The 26,426-nt window shown below is 41.3% G+C and overlaps 1 protein-coding gene across 11 annotated transcripts in view; it reads right to left on the bottom strand.

Moving 5' to 3' along the window:
* SCAPER (S-phase cyclin A associated protein in the ER) overlaps positions 1-26,426 on the bottom strand; it is a 419,038-nt gene that overhangs the window by 29,952 nt on the left and 362,660 nt on the right. For all 11 annotated transcript variants that reach the window (XM_086363974.1, XM_086363978.1, XM_086363979.1 and 8 more), the window contains 2 exons: positions 6,886-7,123; positions 758-907 (listed from right to left, as the gene is read on the bottom strand). In XM_086363974.1, the coding sequence (XP_086220100.1) occupies positions 758-907; positions 6,886-7,123 (388 nt within the window). The remainder of the gene's footprint in view (positions 1-757; positions 908-6,885; positions 7,124-26,426) is intronic.

Genomic DNA, 26,426 nt, shown 5'->3' with positions numbered 1-26,426 from the left:
GTTTGCTGGCCTTTTTCTCAGATATAATCCACACAATTAGAGTTGCTGAGTAGGAGGCTTTAGATAAATTAGGTTTTCAGGAATTATAATCTGATACGTTATGCCATAACTCTGTTTTTTAAAATAAGGAGAAATAAAGTATTTTATTATTGTTATTTTTAAAATAAAATCTGTAAAACAGGTTTCCCAACATTTTAAGGCAACAGAACCCTATTTACAAATGAAATCTTGCTCAGAAACCAAATAAAACAGTTAAAAGCAAAAGGATTCTGGATGATTCAAGGGGGTAAGGCCCAAGCCCTGTCTTCTCAGGCTCCCCTCCAACACCATCTGGCACCCTGTTAAGCACCTCGGCAGAAGCCAAAGACCAAGAGCAGTTTCATAAAGCAACAGACTCTGATGCTATTTGCAAAGTGATGCAAGTTGAAAGATGTTATCTATTTCATCCAAACAAACAAACAAAATGAATAAAGCATCAGAATCTACATGGTAAGGGAGGAGACACTTCTCTGTGGCTTAACAAGAATATTTGATGAAAAATATTTTATTTTTATAGCTCTAAGAGGAGGTCCTCGTGCTGATCTAGGGCTGATCCTGTCTTTCTAGAGAGGAGAAGCCAGAGACATATCCCTGGAGCCTACCTCAAGGGCCTCACACAGAACAGATGGGTTCCAGCAGGCTCGCCTGCCTTTTCTCACTCCAATACCTCACACTCTCAGGGCTGGGGAAGTCTGAGGAACGCTCCTGGGCCCCTTACCTGGTTATCTGGGTGGCTGACAGTGAAGTAGCCCACACAGACGATGACCTCATGAAGGAGGCTTTCACAGGAGACGAGGCTGCAGTGGCCCAGCAGGGAGCTGGCGATGTGCCGGAACGCAAGGGACAAGCCCTCTGCCCCTACGATAGACTGACAAAGACAAGGAGCAGTTAGAACTCCGCAGCCAGGGAGAGCCAGAGCTGCAGCAGAGCTCTGCACAAACCACAAAGCAAGCCTGGGCCCTGTGCACTTTGTGCCACGCTGCCAGGAAAGCCTATGAAATTTTGAAAGCACAATGCTTAACAGCTCAGTTCAAGGATTCTTGCTCTAATAAGTGACCGTACTAAATGCAACACTTATTACCCTGAAAAAAAAAAGAAAAAATAGAGCGTAGCAGACCAGATGCCTGTAACTATGTGGATCAAGATGTTATTCACCTAAAGCATGAGTATTTACCCCTTTTTTAATGAGGTATTTTTTTTTCATTGCACAAATAGTCTCACTGTAGAAAACTTGGAAAAATTTAAAGATATTAAAATTCACCTGCAAATCTATCATTTAGCTAACTTCCAATACTTTTTTTTTTGAAGGAGAAAAATATTTTCTCATATTCAGGGATTAAAATACAATTCTAATTATTTACTTAAGTTCAAAAACAAAATAGATATAAATAACAACTAGTTGTTATTCAAATAGCTCCACAGCTCCCAAAAGAATGTAAAAAATCCCCAACAAACACCTCCCCCCAAAAAAACAAACAATGAAGCCCCCTTGGTTACGAGGCTTCTGGGATCCTTTCTCAAGACAGGCAAGGGGCTGCCCGTGGTGGGCAATGCGGGAGGAGAGCCTGAGTCTGTCTGTGCAGCCTGAAGCTTCTATTTAATAAACATGTCAAACAGACAGAGCGACAGGAGGGCAAAGGGGAGAGGCGAAGCCCACAGAATACACTCGCAGCCCACACTGGAATGAAGCACCACTGCTGGCCTGTGGGATATGGCAGCGTTTTAAACTCATCTCTTGATTGGAGGAGGTCTTGGCTGGCTTGAACCAGGTCAGATCTGTTGCAGCTTGGAAGTTTCAATGAATTCACTCTGTCTAACCGTGTTGTGAAACACAGTCTTTTTAATTAATGCTGTTGAAACGAAATTACTGCTAAATTTTAAGAGTGCCTTCTGCCTCAGTTTCATTGCATTGAGACAAAATGTTTTTCAAGCCCCAAAGAGACTTCAGGAGGGCCTCGATCCTTTAAATCAGGAGTGACACCTTCTCAGCTCAGCCCTTATTTAATTAGTTGTGTCCAGCTTGCTGTGACCCAGTGCCCTCTGTTTAACCTTTACTGATAAGAGCAGGTCAAGGGGCATGCAAGTTTGAATATAAAAATTAAACCAATTTTTCAAGGAAACCATATTTCCTTTTTAGCCAGAATTAATTGCCAAGTCAGTACATTGATTTGTTTCTTGAGACCACCTTCAATTGTAAAAACTGTCAAAGAGTATGCAATATACAATACCCGGGATCTCAAGGCCATCTGTGCCAATATGAATTCAGAGTGAAATAAAAGTCTTTGCTGAAGGGAGAAAAATATTTTGACAGCCTTATTAGTATACAATGAAATGGAACCAGTTAAGAAAATATTCTAATGGATAACCTTTTGTTACCACTATGCAACACGTTGTCACACAGAACAATTACGTAGGTTTATGGCTCTGAAGAAAGGTACAGGAACAGTGGGAATGCGGCACTCAGTACTTAACATCCTGATTCAACACCTGCAAGATGCAACGTCGGGTAAATTCTTCACCCCTTTGGAATGTGAGTCAGTCTACAGGGCCTACTATGTGCTAGCTTTGTTGTTGTTTGGTCATTAGGTCGTGTCCGACTCTTTGCAACCCCATGGGCTGCAGCACACCAGGCTCCTCTGTCCTTTATTGTCTCCTGGAATTTGCTCAAATTCATGTCCATTGAGTCGGTGATGCTATCTAGCCATCTCATCCTCTGCCATCCCCTTCTTCTCTTGCCTTCAATCTTTCCCAGTATCAGGGTCTCTTCCGATGAACTGGCTCTTTGCATCAGGTGTCCAAAGTATTGGAGCTTCAGCATCAGTCCTTCCAATGAATATTCAGGGTTGATTTCCTTTAGGATTGACTGGTTTGATCTCCTTGCAATCCAAGGGACTCTCAAGAGTCTTCTCCAACACCACAGTTCAGAAGCATCAATTCTTTGGTGCTCAGCCTTTGTCATGGTTCAGCTCTCATATTACTATGCTGACAAAGGTCTGTGTTGACAAAGCTACGGTTTTGCCAGTAGTCCTTTATGGATGTGAGAGCTGGACCATAAAAAAGGCTGAGCACTGAAGAATTGATGCTTTTTAACTGTGGTGTTGGAGAAGACTCTTGAGAGTCCCTTGGATTGCAAGGAGATCAAATCAGTCAATCCTAAAAGAAATCAACCCTGAATCTTCATTGGAAGGACTGATGCTGAAACTGAAGCTCCAATACTTTGGCCACCTGATGTGAAGAACTGACTCATAGGAAAAGATCCTGATGCTGGGAATGACTGAAGATGGGAGTAGAAGGGGATGACAGAGGATGAGATGTTTGGATGGCATCACTGACTCAATGGACATGAGTTTGAGCAAACTCTGGGAGATGATGAAGGACAGGGAAGCCTGGCATGCTGGTAGTCCATGGGGTTGCAGAGTTGGACACAACTGAGCAACTGAACAACAACTCACATCCGTACATGACTACTGAAAAAACCATAGCTTTGACTATATGGATCTTTGTCAGCAAAGTGACGTCTCTGCTTATTAATATGCTGTCTAGGTTTGTCACAGCTTTCCTTCCAAGGAGCAAGCTAGCTAGCACAGTGCTTTTATGTAGTCTCATTTAATCCTTAGGCTTGTGAGGTAAGTGTTTTTAATCTCTATTTTAAAAATAAGAAACTGAAGTTTAAGGACTCATATGACTTGTCTCGGAGAAGGCAATGGCACCCCACTCCAGTACTTTTGCCTGGAAAATCCCATGGACGGAGGAGCCTGGTGGGCTGCAGTCCATGGGGTCGCGAAGAGTCACACCCGACTTCACTTTCACTTTTCACTTTCATGCATTGGAGAAGGAAATGGCAATCCACTCCAGTGTTCTTGCCTGGAGAATCCCAGGGACGGGGAAGCCTGGTGGGCTGCCGTCTGTGGGGTCACACAGAGTCGGACACGACTGAAGTGACTTAGCAGCATGACTTGTCTAAGGTCATACAATGCAAATATTGTATATTTGTACCACATTTACTTGAGCACTGCACACTTGATCAGATGTCTATCTACATCAATAATGTCTGTGTGGAAAGATGTTTTTGCTTTAGCATGCTAAACAGACTACAGTGGTTGGTTAAGAAAACAACTATAAATCTTTGCCAGTCCTCCCTTTGAGAGAAGGGACCTATGTCTTCTCTTGAATCTGGAAAGCTGTAACCAATAGAGTATGGCTGATATATAACTATAGCACTTCAGAGGCCAGGTCATAAAAAGCCATACAGCTTCTGTCTGGTCCTTGGGGAGCACATGTTTTCCAGAAGTTTCCTCTCAGGATACTCCTACTGAGAACACAGATACAACGATGCTCTGAGAAGCCCAAGTCACGTAGCGAAGCCATATGTAGAGTCTATGGCCAGTAGTCCTGGTGAACCCGGTCTTTGAGGATTCCTGGGCATAAAATATGAGCGTGAAGGAGCCTCCAGCTGATTTCAGTTCCCAGCTATCTGAGTCAACCTGCTCCTTCTCTCCACACTCTCCACCCCAGCATTCGAGCCCCTCAGCGGAAGCCCTACATCGTGGAGTAGTGACGAGCCACCCCCACTGTTAAAAGCCCTGCTGGAACTGCAGACCCACAGAATCTATGATCATGATAAAATGGTTGCTGTTTACCCCACTAAGTTTGTTTTTAAATGGATAAAAGTAACTGGTGCAATAAGGTAATCACTGGTAGATGTATTAAAGGCCCTGAGGCTAGCAATTCCAGGCATCTGGGTCCCTGCACATCCTGACATATGAGAGTAAGAGAAAAACACGTGCTGGACTCTGAGCACCAAAAGGATGGCAGCCAAGAGGAAAGGCCCCTGTAGGCTTTCCTGGCCCATGGTTAAGGGGAAAAGGGAACCTGGAAACAGTGTCTGGGGAGAGAATGAGAAATTGTGATGGCAAAATTGACTAAAATAAAAGAAGACAGGGGAGTCAGGGAAGAGATCAAGAAAAGAAGATACAGCAGGGAAGAATTAAGAGAAATACAGAGTAACAGGAAGGACAGAGGAGAAAGAAGCAAAAGAACTGTTGGGTACCAGTCAAGAAAAGACATTCCACTCAGGAGGTGGGCATTTCACTCTAAGAATGGCTGGAACACTCCTGAGTCACTTTGGTATCTTTCCTGAGGTTGAAGCAAACGTGGTTCAAGAAGGGGGTATATTTTGGGCTTGATGAGGCAAGGAGCTGGAGAGGAGAAATCTTGGTTTTTATCTTAGTTTGGCATGAAGAGTTCCAGAAATAGATTTTACATTTTTCTCACATTATTGGCCATTGTGCCTAAAGGCCCCGAGGGAGCAGAGCTGGAAGGAGTTGGGTGGTTCTCCTTTTGAGTGAGGCTGGACAGGCTGTGAGCTCATGGAGGTGTGAGGGTGGGGCAGGGACCTGGAGCTCCCTGACATGCAGAGTGACTGATGGAATGGCCCACTTAATGGAAATGCTCATGTATGAAGTGGAACCCCCTGCAGCAAAATAAATCCTGGTCAGAAGACCCATAAAACCAGAAACTGAGGAATACTTTTTATTTGTTGTTTGCTTTTCACAATCCCTGGTAACAAAAGAAATCACTCTAGTTGGATCTAGCCCATGGGTAGCCTGTTGGTCCCCATATTCTGAGGACATAAAATGAGCATATCTTGATTTCCAAGCTGTTTCCAGATACAACATAGTGGGGTTGAGTCTTCATAAAACACAAATGTTATGTTTTATACCAGAGGCCAGAGCCACTGACTGGCATTTGCTCTTGTTAAAGGTGCAGCTGTAACCGCTCGGAACTTTACATATTGTGTAGTTACCACCTCAGGCTAGTTTAAGTGCTTTGAAAACTGAAAAGCATTAACCCCAAGGAAGAGACTTCTGTTCTCTTCCTTGGGAGGGGTAAACTAACTCTACAAAGTTGAAAGATACTGAATCCAGTGGTACAATTGACTCATAATTTCCAGCTGTCAAGAGAACAAGAATTACACATTTGTCACTAGCTACAAAATAGAAGTGTTTCTTCCATTTTGCCATGGCCAAAGACCACACTTTTCATACGTCTGTATCTCTGTAACCTTTTTCCCTTTAAGCAAAGCAATTCATCTAAATTATGGGTTCATCATCTGCCAAGTTTGTTCCTTTTTTAATGAAATCACTTGACAGTTAATAAACTGAAAGAGAAAGTCTACTCCTTGGGGCTTGCTCTGTTCCAAAGGTTCAGTGTTTTTGAAAATTAAATTTCCTACATGAAAAAAAATCTGTTTCTAAGCTGACAGTCTGGTGTTGCAGCACAAAGCAATTTTTCTTTCTTTAGCTATAAAAACTTAATTTATAGGGGTTTGCACATTTAACTACACATGCACTTTACATTGGACACCAGTCAGTTAAATCACCCATAGAAAGTCATCAATCAGAACAATTTATCTAATTTTGGTTCTGCTTATATAAGAAACCATTACTTTCCTTAATATTTAAATGTTTATAGGATGATAATGGTTTTTCTAAAGAAATCAAGACAGAAGATTTCTAAGTAGCAGAGTGGCATAGGCTGGGGTTCATATAACCATGGGTACCAGTCCTGGCTCAGCTATGTGTAGCCCTGGGAAATTACTTAGCTGCCAGCATTCCCATCTGTAAAATGGGTATAATAATATTTTGGAGGGCAGTCATGACAATAAATAAGAAAGCATATGCAGAGCACTTAATACAGTTCCCAGAATATAGTAGCTTAATAAATAGCATGTACTGTAATTCCTATTATTGTAGCTTATTCCTGATACTCCACTCCAGGAGAAGAACCTCTCATCATATCTATATGAAATTATTAACTCTCGGTTGGTTAACCAACTCCTGGTACCTGGAAAGCAGGCAGATCAAGAACTGCGAAGCTGTTGAAGAAACGCAAACTCTGGATGGCCACTTGGACTGTGCTCTGAGCATAGCTCTCCTTGGGACTCGCAGTGCTGGGGTCCGAGATCGTGCCGTGGAAGAGGACGCAGTAGAGCATGTGCAGAACTCCAGCCAGGTCTGTGGCCTGAAGAGCAGCTGCCAGCCCTGTGGGATCCTGGCGATTATCGTCAAATATGCTGTACGACCTGACAAAGAAACATTCAACTCTTTAAGAGAAATCTACTTAAAGGATGTTAGCATTTTTACAGGTCAAATGGAACAAGACAAGCAGACCGTTAAAAGCAAACCATGTGAGTTGTGCAGGGAGGTAACAAGAAACCTCAAGAAATAAAGGCAGCCCTCCCCCGCCCCGGTGCACTGTGGCCTGCCCTTTTCTCCAGCTGGGAGGCCAGGCTGCTGCGCCAGTGGCAAGGGAGCATGCTGCGGCCAGTGCTGAGGCTGCTATTGCCCCCGGGCCCTCTGCAGTCTGGGCAGCCCCGCTGTGTTTAGACTCCAGGTCTGCAGGAACTGGACAGAGTCCATGAGAGCTGCTGAGACTCGGAAGTCAGAACACCATGGCTTGCTTTCTGGATACACTTGGGGGTCTTCTCAGGGGAAGCAGTTATCAGGAAAGCATGAGGCCTCAAAAACCCAGCAGTGTGCTGGTATACTGTGACAGGGAGACACTTCAGCTGCTTTTGAAGGCACAGTTCTGTCATCAAGGAGCACTGGAAGGACAGGTTGCAGGGGCCAGATTCCCAAGAACAAGCTGGTGCTGGATTAGCTTTATACAAACCACCTTGGAGTCAGCTTAGCAACAATGGCAGGCAATGCTCTGGATAAGCAAGAAGCAGTGGTAGTGGAAATGATTCCTAAAGTCAATGGGAAGTGTTGTTGTTCAGTCGCCAAGTCGTGCCTGACTCTTTGTGATCCCACGGACTGCAGCACGCCAGGCCTCCCTGTCCCTCACTATCTCCTGGAGTTTGCCCAAGTTCATGTCCATTTCATCGGTGAGGGTTTGTTATATTTGTCTCACTCTTGAACTCAGGTATACATGAAGTATCTAGTGACCACGAGCCTACAGTTTAATAAGTAAGTGCATCTGGCAAGCATTCATTCACCCCCTTTCCCCCCCTACATCCAGGTTTCTCTCCCCTTCTCCCAGCCAACATGCTTCAGGTGGGGCCCCCTTCCTATTCACTCTGGCTCAAGGGTGAATAGGTCTAAGGTAAGGGGTACATTCTATTTCTCTGATGGTTCAGCAAGGTTTGGGGATGGCACGTGTCACTGTCAGAGCTGATGGAATGGAGGGAGATTTTTGTGCTGAAATGCCTGGAGAGAAGGCCTCACTTTTTCCCCCAGGGTCTGAATCGGAGACGGAAGGTCGGCAGCCGCGGCGGCCATGTGCTCTACCCACTGTACAAGTGCTCAGGTCTCAGTGTTGTTCCAAGGGGGTCAGCCACCTTCCTTCATGGGACAACATGTCTTTACGTTTCTGTCACAGGTTGATGCCCTTCCCTACTTTCAGCACTAACTCAGGTTCCTCCTGACCTTCCCTTTTCTACTGTTATTGTTCCTTTCAACAGGAATCTAGAAGAAGAGAGAGGCACTGAAGATCTACGCTTATCTTGTACACTTGCCCAGAAGCACAGAAGAGATGCCACTAAGTAACTACAAATTTGAAAGTGTTGGCTGGCAAGTTTCTAGTATCTTGTCTGGTTTTCTAATCCATAACTTATCCCTAAAGGGATTATTGTATTCATTCTGATTTGCTAGTTTCATCAGAGTTTTATTCATAACCACAGTAAGCACTTTCTGAATGTGCACTATTTCTGGTATTGCTAAGAACGTGGCATGACACTGACACTTGTTCTCTTCTCAAGAAAGCGGCTCTTATGAAATACTATCATCTCATCTGCATGGCAGGACCTGCTAACTACACTCACGCCTTCCACCTCGCCTCATTCCTAGTTCTTCACAGTTGGTGGAGAACGTATGGTTCTCCTGATTGCACGCACGACACAACTGAGACCCTCAGAGATTCAGGGAGATGTTTGAGGTCATAAATATTTGTCAGTGGCAAAGGCAGGGGTACCACCCAAAATTCTGACCCTTTAAAGGCGGTGCTTTGTCCAAACACCAAAACATTAGGCCAAATAGGTGACTTCTTCTTTTATCTCCATGTCTTAAGTAAAATCTTGGGATAAACTGTTAAACAAATTACACAGATTGTAATGTAATTCTGTATCATCATAGAGAGACACTTTCTGTCTTATGGGATTCAATAAAAACAGAAAGTTAAGAAATGTTATTTATTTGCTTAGAGATATATTGAACCTTTACACAAACTGTTAGCTAATGTCAGTTTAGTTTGCCCTTCCTTCCATTATAGCCCTAAGAGTTAGGGGTCAGACCATGACTAAAGACTGAGTAGAGATTAATCTCTCCAAGTGGAGATTAATGTGCCTGAGTTTATTATATAGATTCCAAAAAGGGGTCTGTGTTTGTTTAACCAATGCCTTTTAGAACCAATGACAATCAGAAGACTTCTCCCTAAAGTTAATTTCTAATAGGCTTTCAGAAGCTTGGAGCTGAGTGACATCATGGCTGGTGACAAGAGTTTTTCTGCGATTTGCTCTGTGATTCAGCATGGTAACCTCCCTCTTACTGCCTGTGCTGTTTTTAACCTGATTATCATCATATTCAAATGCAGATATTCAGGGATACAGCATTATCATTTAGAACACTTTGTAACAGTTAATCTTTGCAAGCATTTTTGAAATGACATGACTTCACTGCTACTATTTCTTCAAAAGAATACATTTTTTAAAAAGGCAGCAAGTGAAGATCATAGTGGTTTCTCTTCTCTCCACCCCTTCCCCACCCCACTCCCCCACCCCATTAGGAAAACACAAAACTATAAAACAACATAACTCAGGATCTTTTGCAATATTCTTCTGATGAAATAAAAATGCTGATTCAGAAAAATCAATTAAAATAGCATTCAAGAACTCAGATGTGGAAATGGTTCAAAATGTATATAATATTGCTTTGTGGAAAGGATGATTCATTTCAAAGTGAGACTATAGAATATACAGAGTGGAGGGGAGAGAGAGGGCTTGTTGACTTCATTTGACTTCCACAGGACAAATGTAGACCTGAAAGGACTTTAGAGAATGTTTACTTTTGATTTAGTCTGAAATACAGATAATTTGTCCATGAACAGGCCACTGGCTCCTGTTGGTCTTAAATGTCAGCTATAATCACTTTAAGCCTAAATGTTTATAATAAAAAAGTAAAAGGCCTTATTCATATCAGGCACAGGTTATAAAGTTTTCTTTTCAAAATACATGGAAGATATGAAAAATCAGATCTGAAATTTTATACGTTATACCCTAAGATATTCTCAATTTTACTGGATTTTAAAGTGTTTTTGGTCTCTAAAATTAGGTATATTCATTTCTGTTCATTAAAAGTTACATACAACCAGTACTCCTGCACAGTTCTTGAAAACCTTACTTTGCCTTAAAGGAGAGTATAGCTAGGCAAAGAAAGCAGTAATTTGTGTGGGTATGAATCAAGTGCCATCCATTCCATCTCTGAGATTTTAAACCATTATGTATTAGGTCCTATTTGGTCCAAAAAGGCAGCTGTGAGAGTTGCAGACACTATAGCCCCCTCTTCCCCACTTGTTCTTGGCTTGCTGGTATCTTGGTTCTTGTATCCCTGGTCCCAGATTTCTGGTTTGGTAACAACCACTTTGACGCCCTTCAGTGTTGGTGACCTTCTAGACAGCTCTTTGAGCTTCTGAGATTTGGCCTTTTCTCCCTTCTTTAGATCTAGAATCCTTGAGGTATCTTGTTAGAACCTTCCATTTTAGTCTCTGAACCCAGAACACTCTGCCCAAATGTTTGCATAGGGCTTGGGGTGGACGGAGTTAAGTCACTGTTCTGCCCAATGATGAATGTGAACTTCACTGTTCAAAGAGAAGTGAATTATTACTTAGAGAGTTATTCCAGCTGTGGGCTCTTATGTACTGGGATAGTCTGAGAATCAGACTCTGTGGTGAGCAAAAAGGACATGACTATCTGTCATATACTCTTTGCTTAAAAAGCCAAAGTACCTGTGCTCCAGGAACAATAACCACCTGTGATGCAAAGTCAAGGAAGACCAGGCCCTTGCCTTATAGAAGGTTATAGTCTAATAGGGGCCTTTTCGTACTATCCCCTATGCCACTCAATATGTCAGCAAATTTGGAAAACTCAGCAGTGGCCACAGAACTGGGAAAGGTCAGTTTTCATTTCAATCCCAAAGAAGGGCAATGCCAAAGAATGCACAAACTACCATACAACTGTGCTCATTCCATATGCTAACAAGGTTATGTTCAAAATACTTCAAGCTAGGCTTAAGCAGTATGTGAACTAAGAACTTCTAGATGTACAAGCTGGGTTTAGGAAAGGCAGAAGAAAGAGAGCAAATTGCTAACATCCTTTGGATCATAGAGAAAGCAAGAGAATTCCAGAAAAACATCTACTTCCACTTCACTGACTACACAAAAGCCTTTGTATAGATCACAACAAACTGTGGAAAATTCTTAAAGAGATGGGAATACAAGATCATCTTACCTGTCTCCTGTGAAACATGTATGCAGGTCAAGAAGCAACAGTTAGAACCTTATATGGAAGAAATGACTGGTTCAAAATTGGGAAAGGAGTACGTCAAGGCTGTATATTGTCACTCTGCTTATTTTTAGCTTATATGGAGAGTACATCATGTGAAACGCCAGGCTGGATGACTCACAAGCTGGAATCAAGATTGCTGGGAGAAATATCAACAAACTCAAATATACAGATGATACCACTCAAATGGCAGAAAGTGAAGAGGAATGAAAAAGCCCCTTGATGAAGGGGAAAGAGAAGATGGAAAAAGCTGGCTTAAAACACAACATTCAGAAAAATAAGATCATAGCACTCAGTCCCATCACTTCATAGAAAATAGAAGGGGAAACAGTGGAAACAGTGACAGATTTTATTTGCTTGAACTCCAAAATCACTGTGGATGGTGACTGAAACCATGAAATTAAAAGATGCTTGCTCCTTGGAAGGAAAGCTATGACAAACCTAGACAGCATATTAAAAAGCAAGACACCACTTTGCTGACAAAGGTCCAAATAGTCAAAGCTATGGTTTTTCCAGTGGTCATGTACAGACGTGAGAGTTGGACCATAGAGAAGGCCTAGCACCTAAGAAGTGATGCTTTCAAATGATGGTGCTTAAGAAGACTCTTGAGAGTCCCTTGGACAGCATGGAGATCAAAGCAGTCAATCCTAAAGGAAATCAACCCTGTTGATTTCCTAATGCTGAAGCTGAAGCTCCAATACTTTGGCCACCTGATGCGACAAGCCAACTCACTGGAAGAGACCCTGATGCTGGGAAAGATTGAAAGCAAAAGGGGAAGAGGGTGACAGAGGATAAGATGCTAAGATAGCATCACCAACTCAACGGACATGAATTTAAGCAAACTCTGGGAAAGAGTAGAGGACAAGGAAGCCTGGGATGCAGCAGTCCATGGGGTCACAAAGAGTCGGACACAACTTAGTGACTGAAGAACAAGTAGGCAGGTATATGCATCAGTTTCCTATTGCTGCTGGAATAAATCATCACAAACTAGCTGTTCAAAGGGTTTCCCAGGTGGCACAGTAGTAAAGAATCCACCTGGCAATACAGGAGATGTGAGTTTGATTCTTGGTTAGGGAAGATCCCATGGAGTAGGAAATGGCCACCCACTCCAGCATTTTCGCCTGGAATAGTCTGTGGACAGAGGAGCCTGATGGGCTACAATCCATGGAGTCCAGCTGGACAAGACTGAGCGACTGAGCAGGTACACATGCAAGCAGTTGTTGAAAAACAACTTAAATTTATTCTCTTAAAATTCTGGGAATCAAAAATCCAAAAAAAGCCTCACTAGGCTAAAATCAAGGTGTTACCAGAGCTTTGTTCCTTTTGGAGGCTGTAGGAAAGAATGTTTTTCCTTGGCTTTTACAACTTCTATAGTACAGTGCATTTCTTGGTTCCTGGCCCTTTCTTCCATTTTCAAAGTTAGCAGCACAGCATCTTCAAATCCCTCTCTTAACACTGACTTTCCTGCTCCCTTCTCACTTACAAGGACTGGTGCACTAAGCACGGCGGCGGCTGCGACCAGTGCACTAAGCGGGGCCGAGAGGAGCTACCCCATGTCCAAGGTCAGGGGCAGAAGCCCGGAGGACCCCATGACCGAAGGGCAGCGGCCAAGAGGAGTTACCCCATGTCCGAGACCTGGGGCGGCGGCCGAGAGTGCCAGGCTGCGACAGCACAGGAATGGCCGAGAAGAGCTACCCAAGTCTGAGGTCAGGGGCGGCGGCCGGGAGGACCTACCCCACGTCCAACGAGCAGTGGCTGCGCAGGCGCACGAGGGCCTAGAGGAGCTATCCCACGTTGAAGGTCAGAAAGGGCGGCGGTGAGGAGATACCCCTCATCCAAGGTAAGGAGCAGCGGCTGCGCTTTGCTGGAGCAGGTGTGAAGAGATACCCCACGTCCAAGGTAAGAGAAACCCAAGTAAGACGGAAGGTGTTGCAAGAGGGCATCAGGGCAGACACAGTGAAACCATACTCACAGAAAACTAGTCAATCTGATCACACTAGGACCACAGCCTTGTCTAATTCAGTGAAACTAAGCCATGCCCATGGAGCCACCCAAGACGGGTGGGTCATGGTGGAGAGGTCTGACAGAACGTGGTCCACTGGAGAAGGGAATGGCAAACCACTTCAGTATTCTTGCCTTGAGAACCCCATGAACAGTATGAAAAGGCAAAATGATAGGATACTGAAAGAGGAACTCCCCAGGTCAGTAGGGGCCCAATATGCTACTGGAGATCAGTGGAGAAATAACTCCAGAAAGAATGAAGGGATGGAGCCAAAGCAAAAACAATACCCAGTTGTAGAAGTGACTGGTGATAGAAGCAAGGTCCAATGCTGTAAAGAGCAATATTGCATAGGAACCTGGAATGTCAGGTCCATGAATCAAGGCAAATTGGAAGTGGTCAAATAAGAGATGGCAAGAGTGAATGTAGCAGCGAACTGAAATGGACTGGAATGGGTAAATTTAACTCAGATGACCATTATATCTACTACTGTGGGCAGGAATCCCTCAGAAGAAATGGAGTAGCCATCATGGTCAACAAAAGAGTCCGAAATGCAGTACTTGGATGCAATCTCAAAAATGACAGAATGATCTCAGTTCGTTTCCAAGGCAAACCATTCAATATCACAGTAATCCAAGCCTATGCCCCAACCAGTAACGCTGAAGAAGCTGAAGTTGAACGGTTCTATGAAGACCTACAAGACCTTTTAGAACTAACACCCAAAAAAGATGTCCTTTTCATTATAGGGGACTGGAATGCAAAAGTAGGAAGTCAAGAAACACCTGGAGTAACAGGAAAATTTGGCTTTGGAATACGGAATGAAGCAGGGCAAAGGCTAATAGAGTTTTGCCAATAAAATGCACTGGTCATAGCAACACCCTCTTCCAACAACACAAGAGAAGACTCTACACATGGACATCACCAGATAGTCAACACTGAAACCAGATTAATTATATTCTTTGCAGCCAAAGATGGAGAAGCTCTATACAGTCAACAAAAATAAGACTGGGAGCTGACTGTGGCTCAGATCATGAACTCCTTATTACCAAATTCAGATTTAAATTGAAGAAAGTAGGGAAAACCACTACACCATTCAGGTATGACCTAAATCAAATCCCTTATGATTATACAGTAGAAGTGAGAAATAGATTTAAGGGCCTAGATCTGATAGATAAGAGTGCCTAATGAACTATGGAATGAGGTTTGTGACATTGTACAGGAGACAGGGATCAAGACCATCCCCATGGAAAACAAATGCAAAAAAGCAAAATGGCTGTCTGGGGAGGCCTTACAAATAGCTGTGAAAAGAAGAGAAGTGAAAAGCAAAGGAGAAAAGGAAAGATATAAGCATCTGAATGCAGAGTTCCAAAGAATAGCAAGAAGAGATAAGAAAGCCTTCCTCAGTGATCAATGCAAAGAACTAGAGGAATGGGAAAGACTAGAGATCTCTTCAAGAAAATTAGAGATACTAAGGGAACATTTCATGCAAAGATGGGCTCGATAAAGGACAGAAATGGTATGGACCTAACAGAAGCAGAGGATATTAAGAAGAGGTGGCAAGAGTACACAGAACTGTACAAAAAAGATCTTCACGACCCAGATAATCACGATGGTGTGATCACTGACCTAGAGCCAGACATCCTGGAATGTGAAGTCAAGTAGGCCTTAGAAAGCATCACTACGAACAAAGCTAGTGGAGATGATAGAATTCCAGTTAAGCTATTTCAAATCCTGAAAGATGATGCCGTGAAAGTGCTGCACTCAATATGCCAGCAAATTTGGAAAACTCAGCAGTGGCCACAGGACTGGAAAAGGTCAGTTTTCATTCCAATCCCAAAGAAAGGCAATGCCAAAGAATGCTCAAACTACTGCTCAATTGCACTCATCTCACACGCTAGTAAAGTAATGCTCAAAATTCTCCAAGCCAGGCTTCAGCAATATGTGAACCGTGAACTTCCTGATGTTCAAGCTGGTTTTAGAAAAGGCAGAGGAACCAGAGATCAAATTGCCAACATCCACTGGATCATGGAAAAAGCAAGAGAGTTCCAGAAAAACATCTATTTCTGCTTTGTTGACTATGCCAAAGCCTTTGACTGTGTGGATCACAATAAACTGTGGAAAATTCTTCAAGAGATGGGAATACCAGACCACCTGACCTGCTCTTTGAGAAACCTGTATGCAGGTCAGGAAGCAACAGTTAGAACTGGACATGGAACAACAGACTGGTTCCAAATAGGAAAAGGATAATATACAAGGCTGTATATTATCACCCTGCTTATTTAACGTATATGCAGAGTACATCATGAGAAACGCTGGGCTAGAAGAAGCACAAGCTGGAATCAAGATTGCCGGGAGAAATAACAATAACCTCAGATATGCAGATGACACCACCCTTATGGCAGAAAGTGAAGAGGAACTCAAAAGCCTCTTGATGAAAGTGAAAGTGGAGAGTGAAAAAGTTGGCTTAAAGCTCAACATTCAGAAAACGAAGATCATGGCATCTGGTCCCATCACTTCATGGGAAATAGATGGGGAAACAGTGGAAACAGTGGCTGTCTTTATTTTTCTGGGCTCCAAAATCACTACAGATGGTGACTGCAGCCATGAAATTAAAAGACGCTTACTCCTTGGAAGGAAAGTTATGACCAACCTAGATAGCATATTCAAAAGCAGAGACATTATTTTGCCAACAAAGGTTCGTCTAGTCAAGGCTATGGTTTTTCCTGTGGTCATGTATGGATGTGAGAGTTGGACTGTGAAGAAGGCTGAGCGCCCAAGAACTGATGCTTTTGAACTGTGGCATTGGAGAAGACTCTTGAGAGTCCCTTGGACTGCAAGGAGATCCAACCAGTCCATTCTGAAGGAGATCAGCCCTGGGATTTCTTTGGAAGGAATGATGCTAAAGCTGAAACTCCAGTACTTTGGCCACCTCATGCGAAGAGTTGACTCATTGGAAAAGACTCTGATGCTGGGAGGGATTGGGGGCAAGAGGAGAAGGGGACGACAGAGGATGAGATGGCTGGATGGCATCACTGATTCGATGGACGTGAGTTTTGGTGAACTCCGGGAGTTGGTGATGGACAGGGAGGTGTGGCATGCTGCGATTCATGGGGTCGCAAAGAGCCGGACAGGACTGAGTGACTGAACTGAACTGACTGAACTGATGATTACACTGGGCTCACCTGGGTAATCAAGACAATACTCTCTATCTCAAAATATTTAACTTAATCATTTTTGCAAAATTCTTTCTGCCATGTGAGATAACACATTTATAGGTTCTGAGATTAGGATACAGATACCTTTGGCCAAACTATTATCTACCCCCATCCCCAGTTTTTTTCCATTGTGGCAAAATACACATAAAGTCTACCATCTTAACTGTTTTTAAGTGTACAATTTAATGGTATTACATACATTCATGTTATACAACCATCACTACCAACCATCTCCATGACTCATTCATTATGTAAAACTGAGACTCTAGACTCATTAAATAATAATTCTCCATTCCTTCTCCCCCTAGCAACCACCATTCTAGTTTGTGTCCATAATTCTGATCTCTATGTATGTAAGATAAGTGGAATCATTGTATACTATTTGTCTTTTTGTGACTGGCTTACTTTACTTAGCATAGTGTCCTCAAGGTTCACCCACACTGTGTATATGGTAGAATTTCCTTCTTTTTAAGGCTGTGCATTATTCCATTATATGTATACATCATATTTTGTTTATCAATCATGCACTGATGGACACTGAGTTACTTCCATTTTAGCTATTGTGAATAATGCTGCTATAAACCTGGGTGTATAAACATATCTTCAAAACTCTGTTTTCAATTCTTTTGGATATATAAACAGAAATGGAATTCTTTAATCATATGGTAATTTTATTTTTAATTTTTAAGGAACTGTCACAATATCTTCTACAGCAGATATACCATTTTACATTACCACCAATGATGTACAAGGGTTTCAGTTTCTCCACATCCTCACCAAAACTTGGTACTTTTTTTATAGTAGCCATTTCAATGGGTGTGAAGGGATACCTAATTGCAGTTTTGATATGCATTTCCCTATACAGATGTTGAGCATCTTTTCACATGTTTATTGACCAATTTGTACTACTTCTTTGGAGAAATCTCTATTCAAGTTCTTTGCCCATTTTAAAAATGTGGTTATTTTGCTGTTGTTGAGTTTTAGTTTTCCATAGGTCCTGGATATCAGATATCATATAACTGATATATGACTTGCAAGTATTTCCTTCCATTCTCTGGGTTGCTTCCTTACTCTATTGATATTCTTTAGATGCACAAATCAAAAAATTTTCATATAATCCAATTTGTCTACTTTTTCTTTTATTGCCTGTGCATCTGGTGTCATATCCAAAGAAATCCTTGCTAAACCCAATGTCAGGAAGTTTTTGCCCTGTCTTTTCTTCAAGGTGTTTATCATTCCATGTCTTACATTTAGGTCTCTGATCTATCTTAAATTAAGGTGTTAGGTAAGTGCCCAGCTTCGTTGTTTCATTTATGGATATCCAGTTAAAAGATTGTGCTTTTCTATTCAATGGTCTTGGAACCTTTGTCAAAAATCATTTGACTGTACGCGCAAGGGTTTAAGTTTGGGCTCTGTGTCCTATTCCACTGTTACGTATGTCTGCATTCATGCCATTACCGCACCATTTTGTTACTGCAGCATTGTAGTAAATTTTGAAATCAGGAAGTGTGAGTCCTCCCACTTTGTTCTTCTTTTTCAAAACTGTTTTGGTTCTGTGAGATTCCATATGAGGTTCCTTGAGATTCCATGTGAATTTAAGGATGGGCTTTTCTACTTCTGCAAAAGAGAGTCTTTGGGATTTTGATAGAAACTGCAAGTAATCTAGAGACTGCTTTGTGTAGTAACGACATCTTCACAATATTAAGTTTTGTAATCCATGAACATGGGATGTGTTTCCAATTTATGCCTTCTTTAATTTCTTTTGGTAATGTTTTGTACTTTTCATTGCACAAATCTTTCATCTTCTCGGTTAATTCCTAAGTATTTTATTATTTTTGATGACATTATAAATGGAATTTTCATAATTTCCTTTTCAGATTATTCACTGTTATAGAAATGCAACTAATTCTTGTGAGCTTTGTATTGTTGTTTATTGAATTCAAGTTGTCTTAACAGGTTTTTTCGTGTGTTCAATCTTTAGGGTTTTCTACATATAAGACCGTATCATCTGCAAACAGAAAATTTGTACTCCTTCCCTTCCAATTTCCATGCCTTTTATTTCTTTTTCTCACCTAATTGCTTTGGCTCAAACTTCCAGTACTATGTTGAATAGAAGTGGCAGAAGTGGGCATGCTTGCCTTATCCTGATGTTAGAGGAAAAGCTTGTATTATGTGGAGATAGTTTCTTTCTATTCCTAGTTTGTCGAGTATTATTTTCTTTTCATGAAAGAGTGTTGAAATTTATCAACTGTTTTTCTGTATAGATTGAGATGACCATGTTTCGCCCACCTGCATTCTGTTAATGTGATTTATTAAACTGATTGATGTACATATGTGGAACCATTACTGCACTCTAGAAACAAATCCCACTTGGTCATGGCATATAATCCTTTAAACATGCTGCTGAATTTGGTGTGGTAGCATTCTGTTGAGGATTTTTACATCAATGTTCAAAAGGAATATCAATCTGGAATTTTCTTTCTTGTGTCTTTGTCTGGTTTTGGAATCAGGGTAATGCTTGCTTCACAGAGTAAGTTACAAAGATCTCTACTCTTCAATTTTTTGGAAAATTTTGAGGAGGACTGGTGCTAGTTCTTTACATGTTTGGTAAAATTCATCACTGAAGTCATCAGGTCCAGGATTTTCCTTTGGAGACTTTCGATTACTGATTCAATCTCCTTACTAGTTACACGTCTATTCAGATTTTCTATTTCTTTGTGATTTCATCTTGGTAGGTATCATGCTTCTAGGCGCGTGTGTATACACCACATCGTCTTTATCCATTCATCTGCTGATGGACATTTAGGATGTTTCCATGTCTTGTCTATTGTAAATAGTGCTGCTATGAATATAGGGGTGTATGTATCTTTTCAAATGAAAGTTTTGTCTGGGTACTGTATATGCCCAGGAATGCGACTGCTAGATCATATGGCAACTCTATTTTTAGTTTTTTGAGGAACCTTCATACTGTTTTTGTAGTGGCTGTACCAATTTACATTCCCACCAACAGTGTAAGGGGATTCCCATTTCTCCATATCTTCTCCAGCACTTATTATTTAGAATTGTAAACAATGGCCATTCTGACTGGTGTGAGGTGGTACCTCATTGCAGTTTTGATTTGCATTTCTCTAATAATTAGTGATGATGAGCATCTTTTATGTGCCTATTGACCATCTGTATGTCTTTAGAGAAATGTCTATTTAGTTCTTCTGCCCATTTTTTGATTGGGTTGGGTTGTCTGTCTTTCTGTTATTGAACTGCAGGAGCTGTTTGCATATTTTGGAAATTGAGCCCTTGTTGGTTGCATCATTTGCAAATATTTTCTGCCAGTCTGCAGGATGTCTTTCTGTTTTGTTTTATTGTTTGCTGTGCAAAAGCTTATAAGTTTGATTAGGTCCCACCTGTCTATTTTTGCTTTTATTTCTAATGCTTTGGGAGACTGACCTAAGAAAACACTAGTTAAGATTTATGTCAGAGACTGTTTTGCTTATGTTCTCTTCTAAGAGTTTTATGGTCTTTAAGTTCTTATGTCATTTTAAGTTTTTGTGTATGCTGTGAAAATGTGCTCTAGCTTCATTTTATTGTGGTTTTGATTTGCATTTCTCTGATGATTAGCAATGCTGACAATCTTTTCATGTGCTTGTGGGCCATCTGTATGTCTTCTTTAAGAAAAATGTCCTTTCACGTCTTCTGTCCATTTTTTAATATGGTTTTTTTTTTTTTGACATTTAGTTGTATGAGCTAGTTATATATTTTGGATATTAACCCCTTATCAGTCATATGAATTGCAAAACTTTTCTCCCATTCAAAAGGTTGTCTTTTTATTTTGTCAATGGTTTCCATTGCTGTGTAAAAGCTTTTAAGTTTAATTAGATCTTATTTGCTTATTTTTGTTTTTATTCTCTTTGCCTCAGGAGTCAGATCCCCAATATATTAGAATTATGTCAGAGTATTCTGCTTGTTTTCTTCTAGGAGTTTGATGGTTTTGGGTTTCACATTTAGAACAGGTCTTTAATTCATTTTGAGTTTTTTGCATATTATGTGAAAAAATGCTCTAATTTCATTCTTTAACATGCAGCTGTCCAGTTTTCACCACATCATTTATTTAAGAGACTGTTTTTTCACCCTTGAATATTCTTTCTTCTTTTATCGTAGATTAATTGACCAGAAGTGTACGGGCTGATTTTTGTTTCATCAAGCTATGTCTGTTTTCGTAGCAGTGACATAATGTTTTGTTTACTGTAACTGGCAGTTTGGTAGCACACTGTTTGGCCTTACGTGTTTGTAATTTTTACAGTTTTCTTGTAATTGATTTCTAGTTTCATGGAGCTGTGGTTGGAAAAGATGCTTGATATGATTTCAATTTTCTTAAATTTACTGAGACTTATTTTATGGCCTAGCAGGCAATCTATCCTGGAGAATGTTCCATGTGCACTTTAAAAGAATGTGTACTCTGCTGCTTTTGGATGGACTCTTAAATATATCTGTTAAGTCCATATGGTCTATGTATCATTTAAGGCTAGTGTTTCCTTATTGATTTTTGGTCTGGATGACCTGTCCATCGATGTAAGTGGGATATTAAAGTTTCTGACTATTATTGTGGTATTGTCAATTTCTCCCTATATGTCTTTAATTTTTATTTATTTAAAAATTTTTGGCTGCTCTGGGTCCTAGTTGTAATGAATGGGCTTCTCATTGCAGTGCCTTTTTTTTTTTTCCTGTTGTGAAGCATGGGCTCTCGGGTATGTGGGCTTCAGCAGTTGTGGCATACAGGCTCAGTGTTGTGGTCATGGGCTTCGTTGCTCATGGCATGTGGGATCTTCTCAGACCAGAGATCGAACCTATATCCTCTGTCCTGGCAGGCGAATTCTTAATCAATGGACCATCAGGGAAGCCCCCCCACCTTTACGTCTTTTAACATTTGCTTTATGTATTTAGGAGCTACTATGTTTGATGCATATATACTTACAATTGTTATATCTTCTTGGATTGATCCTTGATCAGTGTAATAGTCCTCTGTCTCTTATTACAGTCTGTTTTATTTATTTATTTTTTACAGTCTGTTTTAAAGTCTATTTTGTTTAGTATGAGTATTTCTACCTCATTTATCTTTTGATTTCCATTTGCATGGAAGACCTTTATCCAACTTCTCACTTACACTCTGTGTGTATTTTTAGATCTGAAGTGAGTTTCTTATAAACAGTATATATGTGGGTTTTATTTCTGTATCCATGCAGACACTCTACTGCCATTTTGTCAGTCGATTTAGGCTTTAAGTTTTGATATGTTATGTTTTTGTTTTCATTCCTCTCTTAAGTATTTTCAAAGCTCCCTTGTGATTTATTCCTTAAACCATTTGTTGTTTATGAGTGTTTTGTTTAATTTCCACAAGTCTGTGAGTCTTCTAGTTTTATTTCTATTATTGATTTCTTACTTCACGCTGTTATGGTCAGAGAAGAGATTTTGTATGATGTCTAGTCTACTGAGACTTAACTAGTGGCCTAACATGTATTCAACCTGGGAAAATGTCACATGTACACTTGAGAAGAATGTGTATTTTGCTTTGGGGTAGAATATTCTGGAGGGGCATTATTCTGCCTACCACAGTGGGCCTATTCATTCATAATTCATTTATTCAACAAATATTTTGAGGACCTATTTTGTGGCAAGCACTTTTATAGGCACTAGGATTCAGTAGTAAAATCTATGTTCTTTTTCTCATAAAGCTTACCTTTTAGTACAGGAGATACAATGAACAAATAAATATAGCATGTCAGGTGTGCTAAGTGCTGTAAAGGAGCAGCAGATATGTAGGGAATGAAGATGTAGGTGACGAATCAAGATGTGTGTGATGCTATTTTATACAGAGTGGTTGGGGAAGTCCTTTCTAAAGTGTTACGTAAACAGAATTCTACAGAAAGTGAGGAAGGAAAGCATGTGGATACCTGGAATAAGGGTGTTTTAGGGAGAGGAGGATCAAGTCCCAAGGCCTGGAGCCAGGCGCATGCACGACATATTCAAGAAACAGCAATAAGGCCAGTGTGGCTATACCTGGTTGAGCAAGCAGAAGAACAAGGGTGGAAGAGGTCAGAGAAGAAACAGGAAAAAGATCAGGCAGGGGCTTGCAGACCATTGTAAGGACATTATAAGGGTTTACCTGCATGAGACAGAAAGTCACTGTAAAGTTTTGAGCAGAGGGGTGATGCAGTATGACTTTGGCTTAAAAATAATCACTAGAGATAATTGGTTAAAGTTTTTAGAAGAGCCAAGGCAGAAGCAGAGAGGCCAATTAGGAGACTTTTCCAATCATCTAAGTGAGAAATCATGGTGGATGAACCAGGATGGTAGCCATGGATGTGCTAAGAAGTGAGTAGATTCTGAAAATCTTCAGAAAGGAAAGGCAAAATGATTTCCTGATAGATTGGACATAAATATGAGAAAAAGAGGAGTGCAAAATGGATCAGTGATTTTCAGCGAATGTGGCAGCTATTTACAGAGACAGGGAAGACAGTGGATAGAGAATGTCTGGGAAGGACAATGAGGAGCTTAGCTGTAAACATGTTAAATTCAAGGTGCCTATTAAACATAAGTGAAGATACTGGGTTGGAATAAAATGAGCTTCCCAAGGGTAGGGAATTCTGTATATCTTATCCCTAAGGCTTAGAACAGTATCTGACATAGAGTGGCCACTCAGTAGACATTTGTTGAATAAGTGAATAAATATACAAGTCTGAATTCAGAGGAATGATCTGGGCTTGAGATGTTTGGGAGTCATCAACACACAGATGGCATTTAAAGCCAGCTTATCTGGTGAGTGAACATAAATTAGCCTGAGAATTGAGCTGTAGGGCATTCCAACATGTAGAAGTTGGGAAGATGAGACTAAATCAGCAAAGAAAACTGAAAAACAGACACCAGTCAGGTAGGAGGAAAAGCTAGGAAGTGTGATGTTCTAGAAGCAAAGTGAAGATAGTGTCAGGAGAAGGAAGTAATAAATAAAAAAAGGTTAATTAAAAATAAGGACTAAGAAAGGTAAAATTTATAGAAATGACTATTAAATACTATTTTTAGATTATAAAAACTAACTGCATATGTTCAGGATGGGAAGAGGGACAGGGGACTGGAATATAGTTTTCAACTATATTTGGGGGAAAAAGACTTAGCATATTAGTTGTATAGAAATGAAGAAACAGTCTTGCCTGATTACCAACGAATATAATTCAGTTTTGACTGAGCTAACAGGAGTACAGCATATGCGACAAGGAAGGTTTAACCAGTTGCACTGCACTCAACAACCACTCTGGGAGCACTGGTTCTAGCAACTGGTGCAGCACCACGTTCAGGACACTGGTGCATCACCAAGTTCCCAAGGAAAGTGATTTCTGTGGTCCAAGTACATGAAACAATGTCATCTGAGGAAAATCGGAAGGAGTGGGAAATTCATTTCAGAACTGGGGGCTATAAAGGTTATCTTCAAAGTGAAGAGGTATTACACTGTTATTTATGATCCCAGAGGAGAGATGTTACCCAAAAGAAGATATTAAACTTACAGAAAATCTTCTAACAATTAGAACACTCAAGTGTTAAATGGGCTGTTGATGAGGTAGTACTTTCTTAATGATTCTGCAATAAGCAGAGGAATACATTCACTGAAGTGGCAGAGGGCTGTGGCATCAGAACTTGGCTGGGCATTGGACAGGATGATGTCTAAGATTCTGTTCAGTTCTGGGCTGTTATAACAGAGGTGAATCTACTTTGAAAATTATAGTCTCCCCCCTCTCCCACACACTATGTTATGTATACGCTACAGGGAGAAAATAACTTGTTTAATGTACATCTAATTTGGAGCCCTGTAGAAGGGAATGAGGATGACTTAGTGGAGATACGAGAGCAAGAGAAAACTCAAAGTGGAAAAGATACATGTTTAAATGCTGTAAGATGGTCTAGACATATGGTTAGAGAAGAGGAAAAATATATGAGCAATTAAAGAGTGAGAATATTAGATAGGGGAGACTGGTTTATACTTGGGAAGAGTTTCATCTGGTTATGAATTTCAATTTCATTCAAAGAGGAACTTTTGAGAAGGAAACGCTTTCGGGAAGAGAAGTGCCAGATGATGAAAACAGATAGGTAGCCATTCTTGTGGTTTGGGATCAATAAACTAAAACACGCTGGAGTAAGGGTGAGACCAGGAGGACACCAGCGAGAATGGAAGGTAAAGGGGGAGGCCCATCAGAAGAAACTCTGGCCTCTGGCAGAGGTCTGAATGGAGGCCCGAGAAAGTTCAAAATAAGATGGTGATGAGCTCAGGACAGTCTGGGGACAACCAAAGATAAATGGAGAAAGGGCAGGGAGGAGCCCATGAGGTGAGAAGGTGGTAGGCTCCGGATGACAGACAACAGCATATGGTCCTAGATCTTGGAACTATATGCTAAGGTTGCTGTGCAAGAATGCTTCTCAGATGGGACAGTTCTGACCTCTCTATCCTCAGTTCTCATACTGACTGTAAACACAAAAGGGTCCTGTGCTGATTTTGGCTAGTTTAGTTGGCATTTTGGGCTTCTCTAATCGTTAGTATTTAGCAGTTAGGCTGAAGGAGCTCTGTCAGAGGCTCTGCTGTGTTGCCAAAAGAAAGCAATTATTTCTTCTGGGTGAGTAACTGGGAGGGGACAATGTCATATCTGGGTTGCATGATGTGGTACACTCCTAACCGATCTTTCCTGCTTCCACTCTTTCCCCTATAATTCATTCTACACAGAGTAAAAACTCATTACTTTTAAAACAATCAGATCATGCTGCTCTCTTGCTTAAAATCCTCCAGTGGTTTCCTACCACACTGGGAATAAAAGCCAAATTTTCACTCTCTGTTCTCATCTCTTGGCCCTTACTCTCTGACTTCATCTAGCACATTCTTGCTCATCAAATTCCAGCACACTGCCTTCTCTGCTTCTGGTACACACCCACTTCAGATGCTGGGAGTCATCAACTTCCTGTTCTGCTCAACTGGAATACTCTTCCCTTCAGTCTTTACAGAGTTGGCTCCTTCTTAGCTTCAGTATCACCTTCCCAGAGAAGCCTCCCCGACCACTCCATCTACACAGGTCACTCTGCTGTGCTACTCTGCTCTATTTTCTCGTATCACTATCACTAGCTGAAATTATCTTACTCATCTACTGGTTTGTCATCTTTTTCTCCTGTTAGACTGCAAGCTCCATAGAGTGAGTATTCTGTTCACCACTGGATCCCTAATACCTTGATAAATGTATGGCACATAAATGGTCAGTAAATCAGATCAGATCAGTCGCTCAGTCGTGTCCAACTCTTTACGACCCCATGAATCGCAGCACGCCAGGCCTCCCTGTCCATCACCAACTCCCGGAGTTCAACCAGACTCACGTCCATCGAGTCAGTGATGCCATCCAGCCATCTCATCCTCTGTCATCCCCTTCTCCTCTTGCCCCCAACCCCTCCCAGCGTCAGACTCTTTTCCAACGAGTCAACTCTTTGCATGAGGTGGCCAAAGGACTGGAGTTTCAGCTTCAGCATCATTCCTTCCAAAGAAATCCCAGGGCTGATCTCCTTCAGAATGGACTGGTTGGATCTCCTTGCAGTCCAA

This window comes from Bos grunniens, chromosome 21, assembly GCF_055505025.1.
Source record: "Bos grunniens cultivar Pamir isolate PY7600 chromosome 21, Bosgru_T2T1.0, whole genome shotgun sequence".
NCBI lineage: Eukaryota > Metazoa > Chordata > Mammalia > Artiodactyla > Bovidae > Bos > Bos grunniens.
The sequence above is the reverse complement of the archived record's forward strand: the minus strand, read 5'-3'. Positions and strand labels throughout refer to the sequence as shown.